Here is a 24,935-nt window from a genome sequence, read left to right as displayed (position 1 = left end):
CTCATGTACTGCTTGTATCTTAACTAAGCAGCTCATCTTACTGGATCTAATTTCATCGGAAAACAGCTTTTTGACCTTTTAAAAAGAATACAAATGAATCAATTCTATAATTGACTTATTTATAAACATATTTTTATTTTATACAAAAGTAAGGAGGCTAAAAGACTATCAACAGAATAATTTTTTTAATTGAAATTACACATTACCGCCAGATATATTTTCCTAGACAAGACTTTGATTAAAAAAGAAAGTCAGTGGCTCCCCACTGCTTACTGACTGAAGTTTAAACTCCTTGCTCTACTGCTGAAGGCGCCAACGTCTTACCTACCTCTTCAATCTTGCCTTAATTATTAAACTTGACAAACTCTGTGAGTCTTTGGCTCGCTAATATGTCACCTTGCCCACATAATCATAATAGCTCACCCAGCTGGAAGTGACCTTTCCCTCCTCTGAACTTCTATAACACTCAGCTTACCGCTCACAAGGCATTTATCATTGTACTGCCTTATTTGTGTGTAAGTCTTATCTATCTTATTATACTGAAAGCCCTAAATAACTATTTACACGCACATAGACACACAAACACACACACAGAATATCTTTATCCTTTCCACTGTCTAGTGTTGGAGGCACTCAACAATATTTGCTAAATGAGAAATACTATGAAGATGTACTAGCTGAAGAATCCTTATAATGGATCATATCATAATGTAAATAATCATATCCCAAATTGCTTTGAGTTTTTGGATGCCTGATTTTCTCTAAGCTATACACAACTTGATTTATATATAGTACATATATGTTACGTACTACTTAAATGACCTATATTGTTTCAGGACTCAGGTAATAGAAATGTATAAGGTGGTATTTAGCCTCTACTTAGTTTATAATTTAAGTTTCCAAAAAGAGATATATAAAAAGGTTTTACAAATGGAGTCAAGAGAAAGAGACAACTATATTGATATTGCTAAGCAAAGATACAGCACAATCAACGAACTGAGGGGCTCATTCATTAGAGTTTTTCCTTTGTTTTCCTATAATGTAATAACCTTATTTGTACTGAGCCAGTAAGAAAAGCAAGTGATTTTGAGCAGCAGTAATCTAAAGTGGTTAAGATTTATAAGGCAGGAACTCAGTTGCTAAGAGACAATTCCACTGCTTTATTTTTCTTCAATATTTCCCTCCTCTATGGAGAAGTTCTTTTGGCTCGGAAGGAGCAGAAAGCGTGAAAAGAGGCACAGAGGTCCTTTGTTAATCTCAATAAGTTACACGAGCGCATAGCGCTTTCTGGTTTGTAAAAGGCTTTCACATACATTTCTTCCTTTGGTATAAGAAACAGAATTAAATACCAAGCAAAGATGAAGAGTACCTAGTCTGTAATGAGTTTCAGTGCTTAGGATCAAGGCTATTAGCAGATATTCAGGAAAAGTAAAGACTAAGAAGAAAAAAAGAAAATGACTAGTTTGTATGGAGATAAGAAAAGTAAGATGAATTTTTAAAAAATAAAAAATGGCTACAAAAGACTGAGTGGAGATAGTCTATGGAATTTTAGAGAGCTAAAGAAATTTGAAATTAGATTGAATATAGATTGAAATGAGAGAATAATGCCAGGAATGAAAGCGTTTAGGAGACTAACAAAGGGAGAGCCCTGTGGTTTGGAAATTGTCCCTTAATCAGCCTGCAGGGCTACAGACAGAAACCCAGAGAGGGTGCTTGAGAATACACAAGGGCCCTGCGGCGGTGGCTGAACAAAACGCCGGCAGGGATTTCATCGGAAGCATAATCCATTCCGGGCACAGTCTGGCAGTGCTGGGGAGCTGGGAAGATACACTCAGGAACCTATGGAACAAAAGAAATATTTGAAGTTCAAAATAATTCCGATATTTCTAGCCATGGCTATACAATGGTGTTTGAATTTATAAGAGAAGTAGCGTCAGAAGGACAGAAATAAAATATTATCTTTACCCAGGAAGAAGATATCTGGCTTTGAAGAAATCAGTAGAAGGCGATTTGGGTGAAGATTGGAGATGCCACAAAATTCTTGATTTCTTGGGATTAACTCTGAGTTGCTCACTGTTTGGTAAGAAAAGATTAAAGACCCATCTATTTAGCCTAGAAATGAGAAATGCTCATTTGTTCCTGTGCCTATTTCTACTGCTCTGACTGCAGAGCTTAAAAATCATACCTCAGACAGGAATTCCTTACTTTTACTTGACCTTTAAAGTCAGTCTGGTGTTTTCACAGCCAGGATTCCTCACACTTTTCGCCTTATGGCAGACACACATAAGTGGTAACATTTGGACACAACACTGAGGTTTGGGCTGTCTCAGGCCCTGACGGCTAGCCACAGGGCTAAAGAGATCGGTAACCCATAGGCTGCTGTACTGAATATACAGAGAGGTAAGTCACACACACACAAAATGAATAGAAAAAAATGAAAATCTTTCCCTTAAATTGACTTTAACATAATTTTTAAAATCCAAAACAAAAAATCAAACACTAGAATTACATTTCTTCCATACCGACTTTAAAATACACTTGGTTTCCGGCAATGAAGCACACTTTGGCCCTTCCAAAGGTATTATAAAACTAGACTTCTGCTTCCAGGAAGATGAGGTAGGATGTACTTTTCTCTACTCCTCCAGCTAAGTACAACAAAATCCCCAGATGACCCACAAAATAGGAGGAAATATCTGCAAATTATCCTTCAGATAAGGGTCTACTATCCAGGGTATATAACAGAACTCTTGTAACTCAACAATAAAAAGAAAAATAACCCAACTGAAAAAAGAAAACCGGCCAAGGATATGAATAGCCATCTCTCCACGGGAGATGTATAATTGCCAATAAGCACATTAAAAGGTGCTCAACATCATTACTCATTAGGAAAATGCAAATCAAAACCACAATGAAAATACCACATCACACCCACAAAGATGACTATAATCAAAATGATGGACAACAGCAAGTATTGTTGAGGATGTGGAGGAAAAAAGAGCCCTCCTACACTGCTGGTGGGCATGCAAAGTGCAGCTGCTCTGGAACACAGTTTGGTAGTTCCTCAAAAAATTAAACCCAGGGTTAACATCTGACCAAGAATTCAACTTCTAGGTATATAAGCAAGAGAAAACAGGGTAAAAAACATGTGTGCGAATGTTTTAGCAGCATTATGGTCAAAAAGCATAAATAAACCAAACATCTATCAAATGATGAGAAGATACACCAATTGTGGTGCTGTGCTTAGTCGCTCAGTTGTGTCCAACTCTTTGTGATCCCATGGACTGTGGCCACCAGGCTCCTCTGTCCATGGGGATTCCCCAGGCGAAAATACTAGAGTGGGTTGCCATGCCCTCCTCCAGGGAATCTTCCCAACTCAGGAGTTAAACCCAGGTCTCCCGCACAGCAGGAGGATTCTTTACCATCTGAGAAATCAGGAATAGCTATATAAAAGAACATTGTTTAGCATTAAAATAAAGTATTGACACATGCTAGAACAATGATGAACCTTGAAAACATTATGCTAAGTGAAAGAAGTCAGACACAAAGGTCACATGCTGTATGATTCCATTTTTATGAAATATTCAGAAGAGGCAAAGTCAGAGATACAAAACATAGATTAGTGATTACCAGGAGCTGGTAAGAGTAAGGCATAGGAAACTACTGCTTTGGGTATGGGGTTTCTTAATGGGAAATATTCGGGTGGCGCTAGTGGTAAAGAACCCACCTGCAAATGCAGGAGATGCAACAGATATGGGTTTGATCCCTGAGTTGGGAAGATTCTCCTGGAGAAGGAAACAGAAACCCACTCCAGTATCCTTGCCCGGAAAATCTCATGAACAGAGGAGCCTGGCAGGCTACAGTTGCAGGCTTCATGGGGCTGTAAAGAGTCGGACATGACAGAGCATGCGTGCACACACACACACAGAAATATTCTACAGTTAGATAGTATTGATGGTCTGACAACCTTGTGAATGTTCTAAAAATGTCTGAATTGTACATTTTTAAAGGTTGAATTTTATGGTTGTAAATTATATCTTAATTTAAGAAAACATACCCAGTTAGAAAAAAAGATTGAATGGAAAAAGAAAATCCTGGAAGGGGTAAATTAAGAGTTTGGGATTAGAAGCTACATATTACTATATATAAAATAGATAAACAAGGTCCTACTGTAGAGCACAGGCAACTATATTCAATAGCTTATAATAACCTATAGTGGAAAAGAATCTGAAAAAGAAAATACATTTTATGTATATATATATATATATATATATATATGTATAAAACTGAGTCATTGCTATACACTAGAAACTAACATGACATTATAAATCACCTTGCCGGAGAATTGATGCTTTTGAACTGTGGTGTTGGAGAAGACTCTTGAGAGTCCCTTGGACTGCAAGGAGATCCAACTAGTCCATTCTAAAGGAGATCAGTACTGGGTGTTCTTTGGAAGGAATTATGCTGAAGCTGAAACTCCAGTACTTAGGCTACCTCATGTGAAGAGTTGACTCATTGGAAAAGACTCTGATGCTGGGAGGGATTGGGGGCAGGAGGAGAAGGGGACGACAGAGGATGAGATGGCTGGATGGCATCACCGACTCGATGGATGTGAGTTTGAGTGAATTCTGGGAGTTGGTGATGGACAGGGAGGCCTGGCGTGATGCAATTAATGGGGTTGCAAAGAGTCAGACACGACTGAGCGACTGAACTGAACTGATACTTAAAATTTAAAAAAATACTGGACATTATATATAAAACAAACATAAGAAGACTCTGATAGGTGGAGCAAGGAAGGCAGATTGGCTAGGGACTTTGGGACCTGAGCAACGACATAATGGTTGAGCTACCTGGGGGTGTGTGTGTTTGTTTTTTGTCTCATTACCCTCAACATGGAGCTGAAGAAGCCAGAAATCCAAATATACCAACAGATGAAAAAATTCCTAACAAAAATCTGCTATCTCCAGCCAAAGGACAGTAAGACAGAAAACTATAAGATAATAACTACCTTATTCCAGTTGCATTCCACAGAAAAGCTATGTCTTACCCTTACCTGCCCATAAAGGCCAGATGGAGAATCTTGATTTTCATCTTTGTTGGGCTGTGATGAGATGCTATCAGAGTACCAAAAAGGATGAGAAAGAGGCTGGGGCTGAAAATGCACTCAAAGATATAATTGCTGAAACCTTTTCAAATTTGTTATCAGTCCCTGGTGGCTCAGACAGTAAAGAATCTGCCTGCAATTTGGGAGACCAAGGTTTGATGCCTGGGTTGGGAAGATCTGGAGAAGGGAATGGCAATCTACTGCAGTATTCTTGCCTGGAGAATTCCATGGACAGAGGCTACAGTCCATGGGGTTACAGAGTCAGACACGACTGAGAGACTAATACTTTCAACACTATCAAATTTGGCAAGTAATATAAACTTCAGATTTATAATAGAAGGAAATACTGTTTGGCGTTTACTCCAAAGAAATCCACAGTAAGATGTTATCATAGTCAAACTTCTGAAAACTAAAGAAAGAAATCTCAAAAGCAGCAACAGAAAAATGACACCTGACCTATATGGGAAAAGCAGTTTGAAAAACAGAAGATTTCTCATCAAAAATCAGGTGTCCAGAAGAAAGTGGCACAATATTTTTCAAGTGCTGGAAGAAAAGAACTGTCAATTGGAATCCTATACGAAGAGAAGACACCCTTTAGAAATCAAGACATTCTCATTAAGGAAAACTAAGAGACTTTGTTACCAGTTCAGTTCAGTTCAGTTGCTCAGTCGTGTCCGACTCTTTGCGACCCCATGAATCGCAGCACGCCAGGCCTCCCTGTCCATCACCAACTCCCGGAGTTCACTCAGACTCACGTCCATCGAGTCAGTGATGCCATCCAGCCATCTCATCCTCTGTCGTCGTCCCCTTCTCCTCCTGCCCCCAATCTCTCCCAGCATCAGAGTCTTTTCCAATGAGTCAACTCTTCCCATGAGGTGGCCAAAGTACTGTAGCTTCAGCTTTAGCATCATTCCTTCCAAAGAAATCCCAGGGCTCATCTCCTTCAGAATGGACTGGTTGGATCTCCGCAGTCCAAGGGACTCTCAAGAGTCTTCTCCAACACCACAGTTCAAAAGCATCAATTCTTCGGCGCTCAGCCTTCTTCACAGTCCAACTCTCACATCCATACATGACCACAGCAAAAACCATAGCCTTGACTAGACAAACCTTTGTTGGCAAAGTAACGTCTCTGCTTTTGAATATGCTATCTAGGTTGGTCATAACTTTCCTTCCAAGGAGTAAGCGTCTTTTAATTTCATGGCTGCAGTCACCATCTGCAATGATTTTGGAGCCCAAAAAAATAAAGTCTGACACTGTTTCCACTGTTTCCCCATCTATTTGCCATGAAGTGATGGGACTGGATGCCATGATCTTCGTTTTCTGAATGTTGAGCTTTAAGCCAACTTTTTCACTCTCCACTTTTACTTTCATCAAGAGGCTTTTGAGTTCCTCTTCACTTTCTGCCATAAGGGTGATGTCATCTGCATATCTGAGGTTATTGATATTTCTCCCGGCAATCTTGATTCCACCTTGTGTTTCTTCCAGTCCAGCGTTTCTCATGATGTACTCTGCATATAAGTTAAATAAACAGGGTGACAATATACAGCCTTGATGTACTCCTTTTCCTATTTGGAACGAGTCTGTTGTTCCATGTCCAGTTCTAACTGTTGCTTCCTGACCTGCATACAGATTTCTCAAGAGGCAGATCAGGTGGTCTGGTATTCCCATGTCTTTCAGAATTTTCCACAGTTTATTGTCCACACAGTCAAAGGCTTTGGCATAGTCAATAAAGCAGAAATAGATGTTTTTCTGGAACTCTCTTGGTTTTTAGACCTATCCTAAAGAATGGTTAAAGGAAGCTCTCTAATTAGAAAGGAAAAGATAAAAGAAGGTATCTCAGAATATCATGAAAAAAAGAATTCACTAAGCAAAACTATGCCTCTTTTCAAGTACCCATGGAACATATACCAAGATGGACCATATCCTAGACAATAAAATAAACATCAATACATTAAAAAAAATAATATATACAGAGTACATTCTCTAACAACAGTGGTATCAAACTGGAAGTCATTAACAGAAAGATAACAGGAGAATCTCCAAATACTTGTAACTAAATAACATACTTCTAAATAACCCATGGATCAAAGAAGTCTTAAGAGAGGTAAAAAGATACACTGAAGTGAATGAAAATGAAAATTCAACATATAAAAATTTTTGAGACATAGCTATTAATCAGTGCTGAGAGAAATTTGTATTACTAGCTATATGCATTAAAAAGAGGAAAAATCTTTAATCAATAATCTAAATGCCTATCTCAAGAATCTAGAAACAAGAGCAAAATAAACCCAAAGCAAGCAGAAGAAAGGAAATAATAAAGAGAAAAACCAATAACATTTAAAACAGAAAACACAGAGAAAATTCATGAAACCAAAAGCTGGTTCTTTGAAAAGATCAATAAAATGGATAAATCTATAGTGAAGAAAAAAAAGACACAAATTACCAATGTCAGTAATGAAAGAGAGGCTTCACTTCAGACATTACAGATATCAGAAGGATAACAAGGAAATGCTACAAACAACTCTATGCACATAAATTTGAAAACTTGGATGAAATGTACGAATTCCTCAAAAAACACAAACCCACAACTCATCTAATATGAAACAAACAATTTGAATATCCCCTTAGCTATTAAAACATTACATTCAAAATTTAAAAACTCTCAAAAAAGAAGTCTCCAGGCACAACAGTTTTATTGGAGAATTCTACCAAATATTTAAGAAAGAATTGACACTAATAATATACAATCTCTTCCAGAAAAACAGGAGGGAATACTTCCCAACTCATTTTATGAGACCAGTATTACAACAATACTAAAACCAGACAAAGACAATCCAAAAAACAAACCAAAACTACAAACCAATGTCCCTCATGAATAGAGACACAAAAATCTTTAATGAAATAATAAATAGAATTCAGTAATATATAATAAGAATTATTATACCATGATTGAGTGAGGTTTACTTGATGAATGCAAAACTAGTACAATATTTAAAAATCTATAAAAGTAATCCATTGTATTATCAAGATAAAGAAAAAATATGTATGATTATATCAGTTGAGGTAGTAAAAAAGTATTCAATAGAATTCAATTGTCATTCGGGATTAAAACTCTCAGAAAAATAGGAAAAGGAGGAAACTCCCTCAACCTGATACAGCGAACAATGAAAGACAATGATTTCCCTGTAAGTCTGGGGTAAAGATAAGGATGTTTACTCCAATCACTCATTTAACATAGCTCTGCCAGTTCTGACCAGTGCAATAAGGCAATAAAAGGAAATAAACACATGTAGACTGGAAAGGAAGAAATAAAACTTTCTTTTTTTAGATGACATGATTGTCTACATAGAAAAGCCCAAGGAATCTACCAAAAACTCCTCCCTTACCTAATAAGTACTTTTAGCAACATCTCTGGATACCAGTTAAATGCACAAAATTAAGCTGTATTTCTATATGCTAGCAATGAAAACATGGACACTGAAGTTTAAAAATACAATACCATTTAAAATTGCTCAGAAAAAGAGAAATACTTATCTGTAAATCCAACAAAACATGTATAGGATTTATATGCTGAAAACTGTACAATGCTGATGAAAGAAACAAAAAGTCAAGTATATGGACAGAAATAGCATATTAATGGAATGTAAGACTCAACATAGGAACATGTCAATTTTCCCCAAATTGATAAGACAGGTTGAATGAAATTCCTATCAAATGTATATCAGTATTTTTAAAGTGTAAATAAGATTATTCTACAGTTTACATGGAAAGCCAAAGGAATTAGAGTAGCTAAAGTAATTTTGTAAAGAAAAATAAAGTGAGAATAATCCATCTAACCAATATCCAATTTACTATATACAGCTACAGTAATCAAGACTGTGGTATTGGCAGAAGGATAGACATATAAATCAATGGAACATGGAAGCAACCTAGATGTCCATCAGCAGATGAATGGATAAGAAAGTGGTGGTACATATACACAATGGAATATTACTCAGCCATTAAAAAGAATACATTTGAATCAGTTCTAATGAGGTGGATGAAACTGGAGCCTATTATACACAGTGAAGTAAGCCAGAAAGAAAAATACCAATACAGTATATTAATGCATATATAGGGAATTTAGAAAGATGGTAACAATAACCCTGTATGCGAGACAGCAAAAGAGACACAGATGTACTGAACAGTCTTTTGGACTCTGTGAGAGAGGGTGAGGGCAGGATGATATGGAAGAATGGCATTGAAACATGTAAATTATCACATGTGAAATGAATCGCCAGTCCAGGTTCGATGCATGATACAGGTGCTCGGAGCTGGTGCACTGGGACGACCCAGAGGGATGGGATGGGGAGGGAGGTGGGAGCGGGGTTCAGGATGGGGAACACATGTACACCCATGGCGGATTCAAGTCATTGTATGGCAAAACCAATACAATATTGTAAAGTAAAATAAATTAATTAATTTTTAAAAAAAAATCAATGGAAGAGAATACAGAAACCAGAAATAGATCTACATAAATATGCCCACTGGTTTTTGACAAAGGTGAACATACAATTCAATGGAAGAAATGCAACCTTTTAAACAAATGGTGCTAGAGAAATTGGACATCCTCAAGCAAAAGTTAATTTCAATCTAAGTTGTACATCTTATACAGAAATTACCTCAAAATGTATCATGGAAACATTTTGTTACATATAAACAAATATTTATAAACAAATAAAAACATATAAACCTAAAATACATAACTTAAAAAAAATTATGATAGAATATCTTTGGGATCTAGGTTAGGCAAAGCATTCTTAGGCCTGACAACAAAAGCAAGATCCATAAAAGGAAATACTAATATCCTGGACTTTACCCAGATTAAAAACTTCTGCTCTTTGAAAGACCCTGTAGGAGGATAAAAACACAGGCTACAGACTGGCAGAAACCATTTGCAAACCATGTATCCAACAAAGGACTAGTAACTAGGATATATAAAGAACACTCAAAACTCAACAACTAAAAAGCAAGCAATCCAATTAGAACACAGGCAAAAAAGACAAACATTTCAGTGAAGATGAAATACAGATATATAGATGGCAAAAAAGCACACAAAGAGATCTTCAACATCATAAGTCATTAGAGAAATGCAAAACACAAGGGCAATGATAGGCTACTACACATCTATCAGAATGGCTAAAATTAAAAATGGCAAAACCACCAAATGCTAAGGATATGGAGAAACTGGATCACACTGCTGATGGGAGTGTAAAACGGTCCAGTCACTCTGGAAAACAGTTTGGCAGTTTCTTAAAACACTATAAATGCAACTGCCAAACAACCTAGTAACTGCACTTCTGGGCACTAATCCCGGAGAAATGAAGGCTTATTTTCACACAAAAATCTGTATTCAAATGTTTATAGCACATTTACTTGTAACAATTAAAAAGGGGAAACAATTTAAATGTCCTTCAATAGGAAAATGATTAAACTTGTGACTCTGCAATTCCATGGATAGTAGCCCACCAGGCTCCTCTGTTCATGGAACTCCCCAGCAAGAATACTGGAGAGGGTTGTCATTTCCTACTCCAGGAGATTGAACCTGAGTCTCTTGCATTTCCTGCATTGGCAGGCGGATTCTGTACCACTCTGCCATCTGTGAAGCCCATGGTGCATCCATACTATGGAATATTCCTAAGAAGTGAAGTCGCTTAGTCGTTTCCGACTCTTTGCGACCCCACGGACTGTAACCTACCAGGCTCCTCCATCCATGGGATTTTCCAGGCAAGAATACTGGAGTGGGTTGCCATTTCCTTCTCCAGGGGATCTTCCCAACCCAGGGATAGAACCTGGGTCTCCTGCACTGCAGGGAGACTCTTTACCATCTGAGCCACCACTCAGGAATAAAAAGGGATGAACTACTAATACATGCAACAACCTGGTTAAATCTCCAGAGAACTTCCTGAGGAAAAAATCCAGTCAAAGTTATATACTGTATGATTCCATCTATATAGAAGTTGTGAAATGACAAAATTATAGAAGTGAAGAATAGATTGGTGGGAGCCAGGGGTTAAGGAGCAGGTGAGGGTGGAAAGTGGATATGAAGTATCCTTGTGGTCATGGAAAAAAAGTTCTATATCCAGACTCTATCTATCACTGCCAGTATCACGGTTGGGGTAGTGCAGTATAGTTTTGCAAGATGTTACTATAGGAAACTAGGTAAAGTACACGGAATCTCTGTTTTATTACCATTCCATGTGAATCTACAGTGACCTCAAAAGCCCAGATGGTAAAGAATCTGCCTGCAATGCAGGAGACCTGGGTTTGACCCCTGGGTTGGGAAGATCCCCTGGAGAAGGGAAGGGCAACCCACTCCAGTAGTCTTGCTGGAGAATTCCAGGCAAGAATGGACAGAGGAGCCTGGTGGGCTACTGTCCGTGGGGTCACAACGAGTTGGACACAACTTAGTGACTAACACTATCTATAGACACTAACAAGTTTAATTAACAAAAACACTAGATTAAAAAATTCTCAGAATATAAAAGGATATAGGCAATTATTTTGTATTGTAAAAAGAAAATACAAATATCTCAATTTCCAAAAACTGAATTATTTTCAGATATCATAATTGAGTCAAACTTTAGTTATGAGTTGAGGAACTGAGGAGAAAGAAATGGGTTTTCATTCATAAAACACAATTCAATTTCCAGGAGGAAAAAAAAAATGATGTAATAAACAAATCTATATAGCTGAAAAACATCTCAGCTCTTACAAATTTTAATTTTGAGAAGGCTCCAAAAGAAAGCATTAATCAGTCTTTAAAACATTATCTGTACTTCTCAGAGAAAATATGTATTTTTAATAAAAGTACTTCCTTCTCAGAATAACTTTTTCCAGAAGGGTGGATCACAGTTGCAATTATGGGGAGATAGGTAGAGACGCAGGAGCTGAGGGCACTGGTGGTAGAAGAAATGAGGCTGGAGGAAATAACTGGGACAGCGTAGCCAAAGACACAGGACACAGGACCTCAGGCCAGGTCTCCAAAGTTGACTTTTTTATCCTGCACACAAATCCTAGTTCTGTCTCCTTTATTGAACTTTAAGTAAATCACGTAATCTCTGGACTAAGATTTCCTCTTCCTCAAAGACAGAGATAACATTTTTTACCTCCTCCCATAAAACAGGATATTTGCAAGGACAGATATCTGAACAGCACAAAAATGTTTGAAAAAAAAGGTCCCAAGAAAGTATCTGCAAAACAGGCTCATTTAAAACATTTAAGTCCATTTTATATGGGGAAAAATGCATAACAGAAGAAAATAATTTTGAAGAAGACTAGGAGAAAGAGAAAGAAAATGAATGAGATTTGAACAGTCAACATATCAATTTATTTTCTTAGTTGTCTTGAGGTTATAGGTAGAAAATTCAGTATTGCTAAAGGCATGTGGTACTCCAATCTACTAGCAAAGCCATCTTAATAGGATGGATTTTCCACAGCAGACTTTAAGAGGTTGAAAAAAACTAAACAAACAACCAAAATCTCACAAGACTGCAAATCCACCAGGGGATTGGGGAGTGGTTTTCATCCTGACACTGAAAAATGTCAACAGCATGGAAATAAGCAGTAATGCACTCTTAAATTTCATTTTACCTGAATTGCAGCACTAATTTAATTTTGTCTGGTATTTTAGTTACTCATTCAAGTCTGTCTGCCTCCACTTGAATCTAAGCTCTTTGATTGCAATAATCAACAGTTCACACTCATCTTTACATGTCCCATAGCCCAGAACTTTGCATGTAGCTTCACTCTGCAAATAGGGAATTGAACATGCACAAAGTATAATCGATTACTCCCAGGTTTAAGCAATATACTTAAATTGCTTAATATACTTAAAGGTGTTCCAAGATAGAGGTGACGTCCTGATATTTTTATTAGCCTCAGTCCTGTAACTTATTAAACAATGTTTGTTTGTTTGTTTTTAATCAGTTTTGCAATTTATAGTAAGCTCAATTATGTGAGTGGAGTTTTTAAAGATAATCTGAAAAATAGCTTTCATAAGTCCTGAACTCAAAAAGACATCAGACAAGACAGTGAGAAACTTTTAGCTATGATTTGTTATCAGGCATGACATACTGCTTTTTGTCAATAATCAGCTATTAAGATTTTTTTAAAGTTTTAATTTGTTAATCTTTACTCACCAGTGTCTAGTCTTGACTTGACATGCTGATACCTTGGGTTTTGTGGTATCCTTCTGGTCAGATACTAAAAAATAAGAAAATTCACAAATAATTGGGTTACTGTTGGGAAAGGGACAATGTACTTTAACAATTAGAACAAATTCTAAAATTTATTGAATTTAAAGATGGAAGGAGCTCTAGAGGTCCAACTGGGCTCCTCACTACAGCTTCTCCACAGGTGAAGATGGTTATCATGTTCTGTCAAAACATTTCCATATTTTGTCAAAATAATCTCATAGCACTATGCAATTAGGAAAAAAGCTCTTGAAAATGATTTCCGACATTGAGCCAAAATTGATCTAATTTCCACCCAGTCCACTGATACAACCTAGAATGAACCATTCCACCCTGCCTCAAGCAAGCCATTAAAATAACTAAAGGCAGCTCTTTTCTCCTTTTTAGTTTTCCCCTTCAGATGATGATTTGAAGGCTGTCTTCTCTGGATGCCCTCTAGATTTTATCTATGCAACCTCTAAAAAATGGCACGCAGACCTGAGCACACTGCCCAGATGTTGCCAGGTCAGGACCCGGCTTGGCAGGTCTTTCCTGCAACTCCCCTTGAGTTGAAGCTTCACAGATGTCATCGTGATGGCATCTGCTCTCACGGCAGCTGGGGTGTATCATGGGCTCAGGGAAAGTTTATGGTCAGTAAAAAGCTGTCAGGTCTCCCCTGTCCTGTGCTTTGGTAGTAAATCTGAATCCAAGTACAAGGCATTTACCCATATTAAATTTCAGTGGCATTTTCAAAAGCCATTAAGAGAGGGAAGGCTAATGAATAAAGACATTACAAAATACAATTTTCTTGCTCAGGCTTTTTTTCTGGCCTACAAGTATGAAAAGCAGATGTTCAGTGACAGGTAGCAGTGGAATTTGAGATTAGAACTGGGTAATATCTCTCCAGCTTCATTTTCTGTTCTCTCCCACATGTTCCTGGGTTGAAGTTGCCCAAATGTTCTCCAAATGTACCAGGTTCACTCAGGTTTCCAGTCTTAGCAAATTGTCAACTGTCCATGTGTAAAACTTCACTTCCTCTATAAAGGTGTCCAGGGTGAAATTAGCTACTTTCTCTCTGGCTCCTAGAGGACTGAACCCTGCACTATTGTTTATACCTTGACCTTCTTTTCTAGCCTAGGATTTCCTTGAGGGTAGGAATGATAACTTACTCAAATTTGTTTTCACCCAGGACCTAGCACATGGAGGGCACATTTACTGATATTCAACCAATAAATAAATATCTAGAATGAGGATTTTGTTGTTTGCTGTTCAGTCACTCAGTTGTGTCCGATTCTTTCTGACCCCATGGACTGCAGCCCGCCAGGCTTCCCTATCCTTCACCATCTCCTGGAGCTTGCTCAAACTCATGTCCATCGAGTTGGTGATGCCATCCAACTATCTTGTCCTCTTGTCATCTCTTTCTCCTCCTGCCCTCAATCTTTCCCAGCATCAGGGTCTTTTCTAATGAGTCGGCTCTTTGAATCAGGTGGCCAAAGTATTGGTGCTTCAGCTCCTGCATCCGTCCATTCAGTGAATATTCAGGATTGATTTCCTTTAGGTTTGGTTGATCTCCTTGCAGTCCAAGGGACTCTCAAGAGTCTTCTCCAACACCACAGTTCAAAAGCATCAACTCTTCAGTGCTTGGCCTTCTTTATGGTCCAACTTTCAAATCCATACATGACTACTGGGAAAACCATAGCTTTGACTGGATGAACCTCTGTTGGCAAAATAATGTCTCTGCTTTTTAATACACTGTCTAGGTTGGTCATAGCTTTTCTTCCAAGGAGCAAGTGTCTTTTAATTTCATGGCTGCAAACACCATCTGCACTGATTTTGGAGCCCCCCCAAAATAAAGTCTGCCACTGTTTCCATTGTTTCCCCATCTATTTGCCATGAAGTGATGAGACCAGACGCCATGGTCTTCATTTTTTGAATGCTGACTATTAAGCCAGCTTTTTCTCTCTCCTCTTTTACTTGCATCAAGAGGCTCTTTAGTTCCTCTTCACCTTCTGCCATAAGGGTGGTGTCATCTCCATATCTGAGGTTGTTGATATTTCTCCCGGCAATCTTGATTCCAGCTTGTGCTTCATCCAGCCTGATATTTCTCATGATGTACTCTGCATATAAATTAAATAAGCAGGGTGACAATATATAGCCTTGATGTACTCTTTTTCCCAATTTGGAACCAGTCTGTTGTTCCATATCCAGTTCTAACTGTTGCTTCTTGACCTGTATACAGGTTTCACAGGAGGCAGGTCAGGTGGTCTGGTATTCCCATCTCTTTAAGAATTTTCCACAGTTTGTTGTGATCCACATAGTCAGTGGCTCTAGCACAGTCAATGAAGCAGAGGTTTTTCTGGTATTCTCTTGCTTTTTCAAGGATCCAATGGATGTTGGCAATTTGATCTATGGTTCCTCTGCCTTTTCTAAATCCAGCTTGAAGTTCATGGTTCATGTACTATTAAAGCCTAGCTTGGAGAATTTTGAGCACTGCTTTGCTAGCATGTGAGATGAGTGCAACTGTGCGATAGTTTGAACATTCTTTGGCATTGCCCTTCTTTGGGACTGGAATGAAAACTGACCTTTTCCAGTCCTGTGGCCACTGCTGAGTTTTCCAAATTTGCTGGCATATTGAATGCAGCACTGTCACAGCATCATCTTTTAGCTCAGTTGGAATTCCATCACCTCCACTAGCTTTGTTTGTAGTGATGCTTCCTAAGGCGCACTTGACTTTGCACTCCAAGATGACTGGTTCTAGGTGAGTGATCACACCATTGTGGTTATCTGGATCATTAAGATCTTTTTTGTATAGTTCTTTTGTGTATTCTTGCCACCTTTTCTTAATATCTTCTGCTTCTGTTAGGTCCATACAGTTTTTGTCCTTTATTGTGAGGATTATATTACTATATTACTATTTAGTTTCTTAGAAGAGAACATTAGATTTTAAAACCTATATCATTTGCCCTTGAAAACATAGTTAAATTACAGCATGCCCTGTTGGGAGGACTGAAAAACAAATCCACATGTTAAAATACTTTTTCAAATGACTCACAAAGCATAAAAAATAGGGTATATATATATATATATATATATATATATATATATATATATGTCTTACAGAATATCTATTAGTCAGAGTTTTTGATTTTGTAAACCAGGGAGAATTTTTTAAAATTGGGATACCTACAGAAAATTATCCACATTTAATTTTGACAAGGACATAAACAAAAACAAAGTAAAACCTCACAATTTCCATCTGCTATTTTAATATTAAAAAGAAAGAAAAAATCCTAGAATAAAAAGATCAGCTCTACAGTGTTATTAAAAAACTCATTGATATTGTCTGTGTTTTTCATTTCACCCCAGGCAAATAAAACCTTTGTCATGGACACTTGGCATGAGTACTCAGAGGTGGAACCCCCGAGCTTCTTTATCCTGAGACAGGTTGGAAAGCTCCATCTGATCAGCAACCCCGCTGTCGGTAAGAAAAAGTGACTCTAACGTCTAAGATGAAGACAGAGAAGATTCTTAAGTGAGAGACGGAAAATATTCAAAGACTGAAAAGAGGACTATAGGATGAGTTCCCCAGAGGGAGACGATACTGTGGCAAAACAAAATAAAACGAACAACAACAAAAACCCAGGGAAAATATGTGCCTGTTAAATTAAGTCAAGGAAAGCTAAAACTCGAATTTAGTTATCGCAGGCTAAGGGGTTTTCTTTTTTGTCTTTCCCTTTCTTTCTTCCCTTCACACGCTGTATTTTTATAGTTTCTATACACTGTTTCCTGTTTTTACTCTTGTTTTTCCCACTAGTTTCCTAGCAAAGCTTATTTTGAAAGATTCCAGGCTAGTTTCTGCTGAACCAGGGGGATTTGTCCATACCTCAGCCAACATAGCTAAGAAGTGAGGGTGTCTCTGGGGACCAGGTGTGGTGGCAGCAGAATGATGGGGGGAGAGAGTGTGGACAGCTGCAATGGCTGAGCCTTTCCCGCCCCCGGTTTTCCCTTACATAGACTAATGAGAAATCCATATGTTACAGGACAAAAATGTAGTGTTTCTTGCCCATTTTCCCATTTTGGTCCAAATCCTTGTTCCTGACTTTCTGGTACCAACCATAACATAAAACTCTCGTGTTCTAGCATATGCAGAACACAGTTTATGGAACTGCCAGACTTTTTTTCCTTAAAATCCTTGCTTTCAGGGTGACTGTTTCTTGACCTACTGACCAACTAGCTTCTTTTTTTCAATTACATAAACAGGATGGAATGGTGGAAAGTGAAAGAGCTGAGAAAAGCAGCTGTTTCAAGGAGGACTATTCATTCATTCGACAAAGGCTTATTGAGCACCAACCATTCATTCAGTCGACATCTACTGGGTGCCTACTAGGAGTAAACTGCCATGCTGAGGACACAGAGGTAACAAAACCCAGTCCTTGCCATCCAGCTCTCTCTGATGCTAGGATGTGAGACAAGTGAGCAGATGTCACACTGCACGATGAACAAGCAGAGGGAAGCAGGGGGTGTGTGCTAAGATTGGAACTACTTCCTGAGGAGTGACTTCTGAGCTGAAACCTGAGGGCTGAGGAAGTCAGTCAAGCTGAACTAGTAGTGGGAGCTGCAGGGTTCCTGGTAACCGTCAGACCTGCGGGACTATGGGCAGTATGGGGCCAAGTGGGGCTAGAGAGGGCGGGAGCAGAGCACAAAGGGCCTCGTACTCATGCTGAGAAACCTAGAGTTTATTCTGTAGATCACTATGGATCCTGTACATCAAAAGGGGCCATTTTGCTCCTCCAACTCACAGGGATATTTGTCAATGTCTGGACTGGGTGGTGGGTAAGTTACCAGCATCTAGTAACTAGAGGCCAGGGATGCTGTTAAATATCCTACAACGACAGGAGGAACCCCCAACCCCCAGAAAGAATTAGCTGGCTCCAAATGTCGATCGTGCTTAAATTGAGGAACCCTGGTGTTGATGGGAGTAACTGAGGAAGGTTTAGGGAGAAGGGATGGGATCCTATTTCCATTTTAGGAAGATCACTCTGGCAGCACCCTGGAGAACTAATAGGATCATAGTCAAGAGTGGAGGTACAAAGATCAGGTAAGAGGTTGTGCTCAGAGAATCTGTGGTCCTAAGAAAGTGGCAGTAAAGGTGAGAGGCAGTTTTAAAAAGTCTTTAAGATATAAAATCTTTAAAACTGACCAGTATAACAGGGGAAGGGCAGTGATTGTCATTGTCGTTCAGCTGCTCAGTCGTGTCCGACTCCTCGTGACCCGTGGATGGTAGCCCACCAGGCTCCTTTGTCCATGGAATTTTCCAGGCAAGAATACTGGAATGGGTTGTCTTGGACTGCAAAGTGATCCAACCAGTCCACCCTAAAGGAGATCAGTCCTGGGTGTTCATTGGAAGGACTGATGTTGAAGCTGAAACTCCAATACTTTGGCCACCTGATGTGAAGAGCTGCCTCATTTGAAAAGACCCTGATGCTGGGAGGGATTGGGGACAGGAGGAGAAGGGCACGACAGAGGATGAGATGGTTGGATGGCATCACCGACTCGATGGACATGGTTTGGGTAGACTCCGGGAGTTGGTGATGGACAGGGAGGCCTGGTGTGCTGCAGTTCATGGGGTTGCAAAGAGTCAGACACGACTGAGCGACTGAACTGAACTGAAAGGACCTTCCCGACTCAGGGATTGAACCTGTGTCTCTTGCATCTCCTGCAATGGCAGGCAGATTCTTTTCCACTGTGCCATCTGGCAAGCCCAAAGGACAGTGATACCATTCCCCCAAAAAAGGACTTAAGGAGGAAGCATATATTGGAAAACATTATGTATTCTGTTTGGGGCATTTTGAAAATGAGGTATCTGTGGGTTATCCAAAATGGAAGTGGCAAGCTGGATATCTAGGGGGTCTGCAGACCAAGAGAGATTTCTGAACTAGAAAAAACAAGATTTGGGGGTTGTCAGCATGCAGGCAGCAGGGGAAGCCATGGGAATGACAGAATCACCACTGGAGAATGTACAGGCTGAGGGGGAAAAATCCCCAACGTTTATGGTCAGGTGGAGAAAAGCACTGTGGGTGAAACTTGCAAGAGGCCACAAGAAAGTGGGTCATGAGAATTAAAGAGGAGTTTCAGGAAGAAGGGAATGGTCAACAGCGATTGATGCTGTCAAGTCAGAGAACAGGAGATCAAATATGAACAAGTGAACAAGAATGCAGGTCAAGGAAGAGAAAACAGAAAAGTGCATTTGGACTGAATGAACCAACAGTGGTTGATGACCCTGCTGGGTGCCGTTACGGTAAACTGACACCAAGAAAAGCGAAAAAGCAAGTTAAGTGTATGAGAAGGGAGCATAGTAGCCAGTTGGGTCTTTTTTTTTTTTTCCTTCAGAGTCGCTAAGGAGTAGTTTTTGTTGTCTGAAGGAAGGAGAGGTTCGAGGATGTTTATAAACAAATGGGCTGAATAAAAGGCTGAAAATGAGGCGAGAAGTTATGAAAACGAGGGAGTAGGAGAAGATGAGGCCCAGAGCCCAGGCGGAACGTGCAGCTTTGGAAATATATTTAAGATAATGAAATAAGGGGACTTGCCTGGTGGTCCAGTGGTTGAGACTGCGTGCTTTCAATGCAGGGGGGTGGGTTTGATCCCTGGTTGGGGGAAAAAGGATCCCACAGGCCCTGTGGTGCAGCCAATAAGTAATGAAATAAGATAGGTGGTCATGATGAAGGTTCAACGGGAGGGAGGAGGGAGAAAGTTGAGAAAGTTCATGTTTGTGGTATTAGTACAGGCTCTTTGAAAGCAACCAAAAGTGTCAGAGGCCCTTTGAGGGCTTACATCTCTAGGGAGGGTCGAAAGAAAATACCCTCAACTAGATAGATAGCAGATAGATAGATAGATACCCTGCCTAGATAGCAGGTAGTCAGCTATCTAGTTTAACTTCTAGTCAGCTTTCAAGACCCAGCACAAGCACATCTTCCAGGAAGATTCCTCCTCTGGGGAGTGCAGCCAGATAGAAATCTCTTCCCTGCCTAGACTGTCACAGCACTTTGTACCGTTTACACCCCTCACTGCCTGCACTGGGACAGAGGCTCTACCTGTGTACCTGGTACAGGGCCTTGCGCCAGCGTGAGAGGAGTTAAGTACTGCCAGATGCATGGAGGTGGTCCTGAGACCTGAGCCACATGCAGTGTGAGTGCTAGTGCCCTGTGGGCAGCACTGACATCAAGGGCTGGAGGAACCTGGAACAGAGAGAGCTCTCACACTGGGGGTGATACAGGAGACTGAATGGAAGAAATGGCACTGGAGCTGTGTTTCAAGGGTTGAACTTCTGTGGATAACAAAATGGGGAAAACGGATGGAAAAAGTATTCTAAGTGGAAGAAATTATAATAGCAAGGACACTTTTAAAAGCATGTTTGCATGAGTGCTAAGTCACTTCAGTCGTGTCTGATTCTTTGCTACCCTATGGACTGCAGCACGCCAGGCACCTCTGTCTATGGGATTCTCCAGGCAAGAATACTGGAGTGGGTTGCAATACCCTCCTTCAGGGGATCTTCCCAACACAGGGATCGAACCCGAGTCTCTTATGTTTCCTGCATTGGCAGGTGGGTTCTTTACCACTAGCACCACCTGGGAAGCCCCAAAAGCATGTTGAGAGAACAGCAAACTGTTCTATTTGCTGGAGAAGACCCAACGATAATAAAGGTAATTGCTGCTAACATTTACTGAGCACTTAACTGTGTTGTCAGGCACTCAGCTAAGCATTTCTCCCCATTCTCTCCTTTAATCCTCACAACCACCACTAAAGTAGATACTAGTGTTAGCCTCATTCTACATATTAGGAAACGGGAATAAAGAGGTGAAGTGACTTTCTGAGGTTAGCTGGTAAGAGTGATAGAACCTGGAATTAAACTGGACTGTCTGGCTCTAGAACGTGAACTCTTACTCTACTGCACAGCCTCATTCAGGCAGCGGTTCTGAATATGGGGTCCATGGATGGAACTTAGGAGGTCCATGAGTCCCATGAATCTGTATGTAAAAACTTCGAGTGTATGTGCATTTTTCTAGGGGAAGCGTCCTTGATTTTCACCAAATTTTCAAAGGGGTCTATCACCAAATGGTTAAGAATCACAGGTATATAGAATCCTATGCCGTAAGGTTGGACATGGATACAGAAGCACCAGGTGGAAACCCCTGAATTTATAATAGCAAGGTCTGAGGGTCTGGACTAGCCCTGGAGATGATGGAAGATATCAGAAACACTGAAATATGAGCCAGACAATCAAAGGAGTATTTTGGCAGATCACTATTACATGCAAGGTAAGACCATGTATTTGTGAATACATGGATGTTGGGGAAGAAGGGAAAAGAATGAGATGTCAACAGTGGGGTTTTTCTGCAGGAAAATCACTAAAAAAAATGAGGGAGATTGTCTGAATCACAGGTCACTCAAAAACGAATAAGCTTTTCTGACTTCCCACTTCTTTTCAAATGAAATTCACAAGGTTGTTCACATTAAAATGACAATGTATGATTTACAATTAAGGACTTAAAAAAAATTCCATTACATATTTTGTTCAGAATTTCTCTACTTATCTCATTTGCATAAAGAGAAAATCAATAAAATGAAGGCACTAGGTATCAATTTTAAAAGAGATTTTTTTTTTTAATCGGAGTTTTAATCTGGTCCAATTCTGCTGATCTTAAACACCAGCCTGGACCCACGTTGCATGTGCAGCAGCCCTTACTCTGCCAGCAGCTACCACCTGTGGTAGACTGTATTTTTCAAGATGGCCACAACAGGATTTCCCAGCCCACTTACGCTGTGATGTTGACACTCCTCCCAATGAGGGGTGGGGACCTATGTTCTTTCTCCTTGAATTTGGGTGGGCATGTGACTGATGGAGGTGATGCCACAGGACTTCTGAGCTGGATCATAAAAGACAACACAGCTTTCACCTGGTTCTTCTGAGACACTTGTTCTTGGGACCCAGCTCCCACCACAGGGAAGGCCAAGTCACATGGAAAAGGTCGTATGTAGGTGGCATGGCTGACAGCACCAGCTGAGGTCCCAGCAACAGACTATATCAGCAATCTGATGTGAAAAAAGCCTTCAGGATAACTTTAGACCCAGTTTCTGTCTGTCTGCAAAACCACATGAGAGAGCCCAAGTAATTGCCAAGTTGAACCTAGTCAACCTCTAGAACTTGACCAATAATAATGTCAAGTTATTACATCTCCTACACACTCTCTCTCTTCTGGGGGCTTTATGTCCTTACAATAGTATCCTTTTAATGAGGTTTTTACTGAGGTTTTGGAAGGGAGTGCATTTGTTCAATACACTGTCTTCACCCAGTAGGTCATGATCCTACCTTCTTCAGTTTGTTGTTGTTCTAAGCCACTAAATACTGAGAAAACTCATGACAAACCAACAGATAATTGGAATGCCATCTCACCCTTTTTACTTTCTAGCTAACCTCCTTGTTTTATTTATATTTTTTGGCTGTGCCATGCAGCATGTGGGATCTAAATTCCCTGACCAGGGATTGAACCTGTGCAGAATGCAGGAATGAACCTTGCAGTTGAAGTGCAGAATCTTAACCACTGGCCTGCCAGGGAAGTCCCTCTAGCTATGCTCCTTGTTGGTGGGGGGGACCCCTACACTAAGTAACTGCATCTTACTCTTCCATCCGTTGCAACGTGGCCACTGTCCGCATCATTCTACTATGGTTCCTGGAGGAGCTAGCCAATGTCAGAGATCCCCTACTGCTAAATATAAGCTACTTTTCAGCCTCTAACTCACATGACCTTTCTGCACAGTGTTATATAGTCCCATCTTCTTCAGTTTTCACTTGACTTCAATAATGGCTCTCTCCTGATTCTCCAATGACTCATTGATCCTTCTCTTAGCCATTTAAACACTGTCTTCCCTAGGATTCCATCTTCTTAATCTGTAAGTTCTCTGTGGGCCATTTAGCCTTAATTCTATTTACATGCTTCTAATTTCCAAATAGTGAACTCTAGCCTTGACTTCTTGGAGAAGGCAATGGCACCCCACTCCAGTACTCTTGCCTGGAAAATCCCATGGACGGAGGAGCCTGGTAGGCTGCAGTCCATGGGGTCGCTAAGAGTCAGACACGACTGAGTGACTTCACTTTCACTTTTCATATTCATGCACTGGAGACGGAAATGGTAACCCACTCCAGTATTCTTGCCTGGAGAATCCCAGGGACAGAGGAGCCTAGTGGGTTGCCATCTATGGGGTCGCACAGAGTTGGACACAACTGAAGTGACTTAGCAGCAGCAGCAGCAGCAGCAGCAGCCTTGACTTCTCCCAGCTGAGATATATTCATTTACTCACTTAACAAATATTTAAAGAACAATTGTGTGCCAGGCAGTGGCACAGTACAGACAAGATCCCTATCATTTCTTGTAGATGTGCCAGAAATAGACAAGCAAATAAAATAATTACAGATCATGACCTACTGGGTGAAGATAGCATATTAAACAAATGCACTTCCTTCCAAAACCTCAGTAAAAACCTCATTAAAAGGATATTATTTTAAGGACATAAAGCCCCCCAAAGAGAGAGCGAGTGTAGGAGAAATGATAACATGTGTTTTTAGAAGTCTAGGAAGCCCATCAACAAGTGAAAATTACTTGATATACTCAAGAAAATTGAAGGGAAAGCCAAGAAAAGTTCTTAAAAGGCCCAGAAATTGATAGCTCCAGGCACCTCCAGAAGTAAAAGGGCTGAAATAAGCAAAATTGGTTGAAATTTGAATAAGAAGCTAGTGGATCTTCAAAACCTTTTCATTCTGTGCCACTGGGTGACTGCCCTTCCCTCACCACAGCAGCTATCCATAGAGTTATTTCTTGAAAAGGGTTTTTGGACTTGGGGCGGGATGGTTTCCAGACATAGGGAAAGGCTATCATTACTGAAAATAGGGATATTAAGTGACTGGTGCATACTCATGTTGAAATTTAGCCCCTAACTTTAATTTCTCCAGCAACTCAACTAGGCTTCTACTCTCAGGCTTCCCTGGTAGCTCAGATGGTAAAGAATCTGTCTGCAATAGAGGAAAACCGGGTTCAATCCCTGGGTTGGGAAGATCTCCTGGAAAAGAGAATGGCTACCCACTCCAGTATTCTTGCCTGTAGAATTCCATGGAGAGAGGAGCCTGGAGGGCTACAGTCCATGGGGCTGCAAAGAGTCGGACACAGCTGAACAACATTAAGTGTACAAAAGAATTGTCTTAAAAAATGTATATATGTTAATTAAAAAATACTTTTTTGCTAAAATATGCTAACCATCATCTGAGCTTTAAGCAAGTTGTAGTAGTAACTCAAAGATCACAGAACATCATAACAAACATTAATAAACAGTTTGAAATAATTGTGATAATTACCAAAATGTGACACGGAGACATGAAGTGAGCAAACGCTGTTGGGAAAATGATGCCAAAAGACTTGCTTGATACAGAATTGCACAAACCTTCAATTTCTGAAAATGCAGTATCTGCTAAATGCAATAAAACAAAATACGCCTGTACGAATACACATAGCAGCATCATTCATAATAGTCCGAAAATGGAAACAACGAAAGTGTCCATCAATAAAAGAATG

The 24,935-nt window shown here is 39.8% G+C and overlaps 1 protein-coding gene across 4 annotated transcripts in view; it reads right to left on the bottom strand.

The window, feature by feature from the left end:
- The window catches only part of CEP41 (centrosomal protein 41), a 50,226-nt gene that overhangs the window by 20,996 nt on the left and 4,295 nt on the right, over positions 1-24,935 (bottom strand). For 2 of the 4 annotated variants that reach the window (XM_027538981.1, XM_027538982.1), the window contains exon 2: positions 13,282-13,345. In XM_027538981.1, the coding sequence (XP_027394782.1) occupies positions 13,282-13,345 (64 nt within the window). Of the gene's footprint in view, positions 1,840-1,965; positions 2,074-13,281; positions 13,346-24,935 lie in introns of all 4 variants that reach the window. The other 2 variants (XM_027538985.1, XM_027538984.1) reach the window with 2 other exon arrangements.

Source organism: Bos indicus x Bos taurus, chromosome 4, assembly GCF_003369695.1.
Source record: "Bos indicus x Bos taurus breed Angus x Brahman F1 hybrid chromosome 4, Bos_hybrid_MaternalHap_v2.0, whole genome shotgun sequence".
In the NCBI taxonomy this organism is placed as follows: Eukaryota; Metazoa; Chordata; class Mammalia; order Artiodactyla; family Bovidae; genus Bos; species Bos indicus x Bos taurus.
Note: the sequence above shows the minus strand (reverse complement) of the source record. Positions and strands in the feature narration are given on the sequence as shown.